General features: G+C 38.8%; 1 protein-coding gene across 1 annotated transcript; it reads right to left on the bottom strand.

Moving 5' to 3' along the window:
- Positions 1-455: 455 nt before the first annotated feature.
- On the bottom strand, positions 456-8,001 carry LOC133921712 (wall-associated receptor kinase 4-like). The gene is made up of 4 exons (XM_062366699.1): positions 7,000-8,001; positions 2,267-2,791; positions 1,977-2,075; positions 456-1,892 (listed from the first exon to the last, which is right to left on the bottom strand). The coding sequence occupies exons 1-4, from the start codon at positions 7,931-7,933 to the stop codon at positions 652-654; spliced, it is 2,799 nt and encodes a 932-aa protein (XP_062222683.1). The 5' UTR covers positions 7,934-8,001; the 3' UTR covers positions 456-651.
- Between the last annotated feature and the right edge of the window lie 714 nt (positions 8,002-8,715).

Raw genomic sequence — 8,715 nt, 5'->3', positions numbered from 1 at the left:
TGTTCTGAAGTTAATTAGGCACTGTCCCACGCGCACTCACAATATTGCAGAATTACTATGAACCTAAAATATGACAAGCTAATCTGGAATTTTCTATATGAACTTGAGCTGTGCAATCCTAAAACCTAGTACGAGTTTCTGTCAATTGGGTCTATGATATTTCAGTTTGTCAGTTTGATTAGAGGCTATATGAGCGTGGAGCTATCACCGTGGAATTTTCTATATGACTAGTATGTTTTGCCTGCTACTCTGTTCCGACTGTCAATCCATTAATCATGCTAATACTTGAAAAATCCAGCAATATTCTACAAGTTAAATCTTGTAGTATCACCAGTCCGATGACTACTGGAACAACTGATTAAGCCCTTGGTTAGTCGGTTGACAGCACAACTTTTCCTTTTCAGCACCCTAGCTTTAATACAACTAGTGATTTTCTGTCAGGCATCTTCATCACAGATAATAAAAGAATATAAGTGACATGGTGTACAATGCATTTTGTAAATACATAGGAAATGCAACGAGGGAACAACAACAACGACCAAGTAACCCTAAAAAACAACAACAGCCAAGTCCAAAGGGAACTAAACATAGCAAATATAATTCTTCACTGATGCATCCTAGCAAGCCCTCAGCTATGTTCCACATATATAGTTAGCGTGGCAAACTGATTGAGGACGCAAATTCTTGTTCCAGACTGTAGCACCCAGAGATTCCTTGCGATGTTAAATGGGCTTCGTTGACAAGATTGATATGTTCATGGTGGTTCCTAGCATTTGGGCTTAACAAAGCCTCAATCTCTCCATCGTTTCCATGCAAATTTTGTGTTCTTCTCGGCCTCTTAGTTCTTATGAACTGCAATCTCATCTCTACTTCTTTCATAGTTGGTCTATCTCCTCCTTTGATCTTCAAGCATGCTTCTGTAAGTGAGGCAATATCATCAATATCTTCCTGGTCTGCCTCTTCCACAATGTTTGAATCTATTATTTCCTTCAAAGCTCCGTCTTGAATTCCTTCAATGAAGTAATGAGACAAGCTTTGTTTTGAACCTGAATCATTGATAAAAATCGGCTTCTTTCTTGTCAAAAGTTCCACAAGTATTACTCCGAAACTATATACATCACTCTTCTCAGTTAGTTGGCCAGTTTGATAGTACTCTGGATCTAGGTAACCGAATGTTCCTTGGACAATTGTCATCACATGAGTTTCATCGAGTGACAGAGATCTTGAAGCACCAAAGTCCGAAACCTTTGTGGTGAAGCTGTCATCTAGTAGTATGTTGGAAGACTTCACGTCTCTGTGGAAAATTGGTATGGCAGCTGCAGAGTGCAGATAAGCAAGTGCTCCCGCTGCTTCTACTGCAATCCTTATGCGATCATCCCATGACAGGATACATTTTACAGTAATATCTGTGTGAAGAAGATCATAGAGAGTACCGTTGGATACGAACTCATAAACTAACAAGGGCACCTCAGCTTCTAAACAACAACCAAAAAGTTTCACCACATTGCGATGGATGATTTGAGTCAAGATAGCAACCTCGTTGATAAACTGGTCTATTTCAGTTTGCTCCACAATTTTGGATTTTTTTATAGCCACCACATGCTGATCAGATAGAATCCCTTTATAAACTGTGCCATGCCCTCCACGACCAAGAACACGAGTAGCATCAAAGTTATTGGTTGCCTCCTCTAGTTCCTCCAAGGAGAATATCTTTGTTTTGTTTGTGACGCTTTCATCCGAGATTAGCTGCTCTAAGAGTAGGCCTTGATTTTTCTTGAAGTATTCTCTTCTAATTCTCTTTTGGATGCCTTTCTTCCACTTATTTACAAGTACAGCTGCTCCCAATGCAATGACTATGGAACCAAGGCCACAACCGATTCCAATGGCAATGCCTTCATTAATTCAATGCTGTCATTAAATGATTTTGCATTTTGTTAAACTGTAATAACAATGAAGGACTTAGCACTATGTGTTACCTAGAAGAAGGTTGCGTTTGTACGGAGTGCATTTGTACCCTCCTTCATAATTCTGGCATGTCTCATTGCAGTAATTTGGCAGTGAGCATTCGTTGATATCTGCATCACCATGGTCAGTTATATATTGGTGGTCATAAATAGATCATTATTCGCTGAAATACAGCATCTATAATATCTGAACACGCTGGGCAGCACCATGGCATATTGTGGAATTTTACATTATTTTCTAAGAAAACATATGCAAGTATAGCAGTGTTGGAAAGAGTGCGGATTTCAGAAGGAAACCAGACCTGTGCAGGCATCTTCGAGTTCGAGGTATGGATTTCCTTGGAAGCCGTTATTACACTTGCACCGATATCCAAGAAATATTTTTCCACGATAGACATGTACGCAACTGCTGTGGTTGCTGATGCACGCGTACGTAGCACTTCTTGTAGCTGTTTGACAAGTTAAGTTGGCAACGACCCACCTTATTTTAATTTCGTCCTCTTTAGAGAAATCAAAAAGATCTTCAAAAGCTTGGCCCTCGTACACGGCGTGATCTTTATATTGAGCTGTATAGGCTGTTATCTGTGCGTTGTTAGAGCTTGTGTTGTTCAACATGTTACTAACAGTTAGAGAACCATTATCAAGTGACACTTTAGTCACACGATATTGTGCGTACCCACGGTCCAGAATAGTGATCTTATTTGCTGTGCAGTTGAGTCGAAAGTTACTTTTTCCGAAACAACCTGCTTCAAACCCAAAAGGGAATGGAATTGTCATGTTTCCACATGATTTCGTACAGTCCTCTTTGACCTTTGGATTGTAAGCTGCTTCATGGTAGATAGAGAGAATAATTACAATTTTATCCAAATTTTATATATACTAATTAAAAGCTCCTCCAATTAAACGCCATCATTAATCCTTGATTAAAAAAATAGAATTCTAACGTTAATCAGGAAATAAAAAGAGCTAGAAAATTCCGCATTAGTCTAGGAAAAGGGAAAAAAAAATCTAACTTTCGACTATGGTTCGACTACTATTTTATTGGCCCAGATTACCTTATACACATCACTGATTTGTATTTGAAAAACAAACTCTATGAGAACCGAGCAATAGCTCGGTTGTTGCTTGATTGGTAGAGCATCCAGTTGAGCGACCACCTACCTGGGCTCGAACTCGAGTGCTTGCAGGTTTTTCTAAAACTTTTCCATCCAAAAATTTGATACATCTCTCTCTTAAGACAAAGCCAGGAGATATCTTCTCCCCGTGATCGAGTTTGTTTTAAACAAACTCTATCAATAAATATTTGGATGGAAAAGTTTTAGAAAAAGTATACAAAAATTTAAAAGTCCACAAAAGACTCCATGCCAAAAACTATTCATTTGTATATGAATATCTACTTATATATAGAAACTCTGGAATTTAAAAGTCCACAAAAGATTCCATGCCAAAGACAATTCTAGCTATTTCTAGTTATAGTTTCTTGGATTTAAAATTACAAGAACGTGCTTCCATGTTAAGCATTCATATATAATTTTCCTCTATATATTTATATTAATAAAATCTTGATTTAATAATTCTAGAAAATATTGACTCCGTTCCAAGTACAATTACATTAACGCTAAATATCAAGTAGCACATGTTAAAACTTGATTTAATTCTATAAATTGTAGTTACGCGAGGAGTTAAGCTAGCTTCTCCTATAAATTTATTATAGTTTCAACTGAAATAGTGTGACATTTTAAGATTTTGATCATTAAGACTTTATATTATAAAAAATATATGTCTAGGCCTCGCGGATGAACGGGTTGGTGACTCACAAAATTAATGTGATTACCTTAGAATAGTAATTGGTATGATAGTTTTTAAAGTTTTGTTTTTCTGAGATGAAGGTTTCTTAAAATATTTTGTAACATAGGGTATGATGCCATCTTATTATCGTACAAAATTTGCATTTAAAACATGATTAATATAAGGAGAAAGAAAAAAAGACAATAGTTTTTTTTGGGGGGGGGGGGGGGTTAAATTGAGATGAAAAATAGTTTAGGGGGATATTCGGACAACTGAAAAGTTCTTTTTTGGGGGTGTAAATAGACTTTTTTCCTTTTTTTTACACGAGCTTTTCTTTATGGGGACTGAAAGTTTAGAGTTTTGTTCTAATAGAGGGTTGGTTACGAACTTAATTGATCAGCAGCTAATTAACCTGGACACATGCGTTAAATCATTTAACCATTGTCATTTTAAAGTTGTACTACTTTTGGAACATATGACAAAATTATTGAATCATGTGTTTGTATGTGAGAGGGACCTTGATTGTATCCATCCTGAATGTAGGGATTGTTGCCTTCCAGCATGTAGCCGCCGGGGCACGAGCAAGAGTAGCCTTGTCCGGTTGGCAGATTTATGCAGTCACTATCAAGACTACAAGCATAACTCTCCATATTCATTTGGGCACTTTCACAGCTTGGTTGATCCGTGATTGTAATCTCAAACTCGACCGGCTCTTGGGGATCTACCCAACTCGAGTAAAGATTGCTCGCATTGAAATAATTTTCTTGTGATGAGAAAGCCGTGACATTAGAGATATCTTCATCTGATTTTGTTATGGTGCCGTTATGGAGACCAAGTTTGAACCCAAAAGCTCACAGGCCTCGTTGCACCGGTCTAATGTCGCAACAGCCAATCCGGTGGCAGTACCCGTCCACACTCGCATTCTCCAGGACCTCTGCCATCCACACATACACTTATGCAATAACCGATGGGACCTTAGCTAATGTAGAGGGACTCAGGGATGACCTAGTCCTTTCGATCAGTGCTTAAGGACATTCTGCTTACTGATTCACCATGAAAATATTTTACTTAACTGGGTTGCAGACTTGGCATGCCACTTTGAGCCAATGCCTTTTGTCATTCCTGTCAACTTGTTGCATTTGATGATTGGAAATATTAGCTCTGTATGGTGTTCATCGTACTGTGACTTGCAGGATGTTATGGAGGCATGTTACTGCCATTCGTTTAGGAAAGTAATGACATTGATGCGGTCCTATAATATGCAAGGAGCTGTCCACAGGGATGGGTTACGCTTTGGACGTAAGGTTGGTCGGCCGGTGGAAAATGGACTGGTTGAGTACTTCTTTGGCAAGGATGGGAATGAACATCTACACTATGATATGTTCTCTAAAATATTGAAGCAATTGCATGACGAGGTGATTTATTCTTTTCATCCTTTCTTTCATTAATATAATTATGCTGCTAGATAACGTTTGTGTTGAAGCAACAGTTGACATACTTAATAGAAGCTAAATAAGTCAGTGTTGTGCATCAAGCGACCCCATTTCGTGCGTATTTGCTTGTTGATATTTGGCAGTGGCACCAAACATCCATCTTTTTATGAATATTGTTCATGCCACACAAACAGTTTCAAGGCTACATTGTTGTTTCTAGAAAGTATTGATGAGCATTAGTATGCTATATATGTAAGTTTGCTGATTAATATGTACAGAGGTTATTTGGTCTGTAAAACTTGCAAAAGAAGTAAAATGTAGAGAAATCAGAGCAAATCATATGTACGAGGGAGAATACTGAAAAAATAGCAAATGATAAATTGACACCACTACATTGCAAATCCTCCCCCCCCCTTTTTTTTATTGGAATCCTTCCAAATTATCAACACACACAACTTGTGCTGAATTTGCTTGTTTCATACTTTGTAGTGTGTTGTCTAGAGAAATAAAGTTTTGTCAAGGTCAATGTTCAACATTTTTTACTATGCATGCGCATCAGTCTCCTTTTGTAATAGTGTAACTAGCAAGTAGTGATGTATTGTCATTGTATTCTAACTTTTAAGAAGCATCTGGGAAATATGCTTGATAAAAAAGGCCTTGTTAAAGGGTTGAGTGAAAACATGATTTTTTTTTCTGTGCTCTACAAGCCTAAATTAATGGATATGCCAAGTTCCTTTTCCCCTTATATTATCTTTGGCCTGTGCTGATAGAACTTTCTACTCATTGCTTTTGTTGAATTAGCAAATTAAACACTACAATATTTTATGGAGCGTATTTGCAAGTAACACAATGTATGGTGTAACAAAAACCTAACAATGGCTATGCAATTTTAGAAACTATTGCAACACACACATATTGTACTAGTAGAAACCTATGTCTAAGTCTAACCACCATTATCAGTGTTTAACTGGCGAGCATTGCCAGCCACTACAACCGTTGTGTTAATCTAAGGACGATTTGAATTAGGAATTCCAGGGGCACTAGTCACATCAGATGTTACAGTCGTTGGCAGGGCCAAAACAACTCGCCAAATTGCGTCGCTGACTGGTGCTCTCTGATGGCCACATGTACACATGCTCATAAGCTATCTCTTCCATGGCCACGTCACAAACTATCTCTTCCCTCCATGTACACATGCTCATCCTAATTTTGCTACCGCAAACTGTATTATTTGAATTGACCTTGAGACACTTATGCAAGTTTAAAGCCACATTAAATATTTGAATTGACCTTGAGACACTAAAGCTAAGGTGCAAACTTAGGGGCTAGAGGTTGCATTATTCTTGTTGAAAACTGACATTGTATCCTCCTTTTACTAAAAAAAAGAGACATATTTTTTTTGTCACGAACTATTTGGCCGTTGACACCCTTTAATGGTCGTAGTGATGTCTACCGTACGCAAAACAACAACAGAGCGATTTCTTACTATATGAATTGCCGTATTTCCATATGATCTTGTACAATTTCTTTGGACTTTGGATTGTAAACTGCTTCATGGTAGATAAAAAGGGGATTAGTACTATGTCAATGGGAAAATAACCAACATGATTTCTTTAGGACCAGCAAAGGATCTAACGATCCACATAGCTAACAAATTTGGTAATTGGTGGGTGTTTCCAAAACATAATATGAACTGGCGTTCCGTTAAAAAAATAATATGAGCTGACAATGCAAAAAAAGGGGGATATGTTGTGCTCTAACAGAGAGGTAGCGCGTGCATGTATGTCTTCGGTACTTTGGATTGGGGTACATACCTATGCATCCATCCCGAATGTAGGGATTGCCATCCATGAGGCTGTTGCATGAGCAATAGTAGCCTTTCCCGGGCAGTAGATTTCTGCAAGTGCTTTCATCATTGCAAGCATAATTGTCCTTATTTATTTGGGCACTTCCACAGCTTGGCTGGTCCATGATGGGAGTCTGAAGCCACACACCTCGCAGATTGCTTGAATTTACCCAACTCGAGTAAAGATCATCTGTATGGAAATCATAATACTGTGACATGATAACCTTGACATTAGGGAGCACTTCTTCTGGTTCTGCCACTGCCCCGTCATGGCGAACAAGTTTGAGCCAAAAGGCTTGTAGGTCCTGTTGCAACCAGATGCTGCAGCAGCCATTATTCCCTTGACAGCTCTCCGCATTTGTATTCTCCATGGTCTGTCTGTTGTCTGCGCAAGAACTTGTGCAAGCACCAATGATATCGGTGGTATTATGGCTAAGCAAGTAGAGGTCAACATCGCAGCCCACAACATACAAACTGCTGTCTTCACCGAGCATGAAGCCCTTAACAGGGGCCTCCCATGTCCTGTTGTAGGTGTGCACCCCTGGGATCAAGGTGATGTTGAATCCGATAGCAGAAGCAACAACTCCAACTGCATCGTCATCAACGTAAGTGATCTGAGTAGTACTATTTCCCAAGAACAAAGTGGGAGGACGAGTGGTGGTGTCGCAGGTGAGCTCAAAGCCCTGTCGGAAGCAGTCGGGCCCTATCCCAAAGGGGTAGGAGATGCTGATGTTCCCACACTGGGAGTGGCAGTGAGCCAGGGAGGCAACGGAAGGGATATGCAAGAGCCCACCACCCCCTCTGGCGACTCCATGGACAGCGGCCCATGCCTGCGGCACAGTAGCCAAGAACATCAGAAGATGCAACATGCTAACCATCATGGCACTGGTGGAGGAGCGCATTCCTGCTGCTGGGGTGGCGGCAGCGGCGTGTGTTTTAGGGAAAGCTCACCGTGTTGTATTGCAGCAACTTGCTTTGGAGTTGTGAGGTGTTGTCACTGTGAGGGTGCATATATAGGATATAGGGACGGTAGTAAAACGAACCGTAGGTATCTGTAGATATATTTAGTTGAATTTAATCAACTAACTAGTTAAATTAATTAGTTAGTTGATTAAGTTGAATTAAAGTGAATCTATGGATCACTTCACTTGTATCCCTCATAGCATATAAAGTAGAGGTTGAAAGTCGAAATCGGATTCCGTATGAAAAATTATGACTGTTTTATTGTATGGCGTATGAATTTGTCTTCGAAAATTCATAACTTTTACATACAGAGTCGGATGGAGATAAACTTTATATAAAAATTATATCTCTCGATGAGATTTACAACTTTGTAGTTGATAACTTTTATATTTGAAGTCATATAAATATCCAAATAATTATCCAAAAACTTATGCAGAAAAGTCAAAAGAATAAATTACACTATAGTCATCAATTAAAACTATGAGGTAAGATGGTAAGGAAGCTTCAAGCGAGAGATAAGATCACGTGTTTGACTGTCGCAAACTGCTTGAGCACGTAATTAGTTATATTCGATAAATTGACTCCCACATAAACCACTGGTGGTCACAAGTCACAAAAGTAGAGTGAGAGAAAGTTTATTGAGTATAATTTTTTTATAATAATAATTTTATTACTGACAGTTTCAAAATCACCAACGTAGTGATCAATGCTTCAGTAATCT

This window comes from Phragmites australis, chromosome 6 (genome assembly GCF_958298935.1).
Source record: "Phragmites australis chromosome 6, lpPhrAust1.1, whole genome shotgun sequence".
NCBI classification, from domain to species: domain Eukaryota; kingdom Viridiplantae; phylum Streptophyta; class Magnoliopsida; order Poales; family Poaceae; genus Phragmites; species Phragmites australis.
This window is presented reverse-complemented; position numbering and strand designations above follow the sequence as displayed.

Coding starts and splice junctions, on each gene's coding strand:
- LOC133921712 (XM_062366699.1), bottom strand. CDS start 7,933: ATGCGCTCCTCCACCAGTGCCATGATGGTTAGCATGTTGCATCTTCTG. Junction 2,792..6,999: donor CATTCGGGATGGATGCATAG/GTATGTACCCCA, acceptor TCTACCATGAAG/CAGCTTACAATCCAAAGGTC. Junction 2,076..2,266: donor ACTCGAAGATGCCTGCACAG/GTCTGGTTTCCT, acceptor ATGGTGATGCAG/ATATCAACGAATGCTCACTG.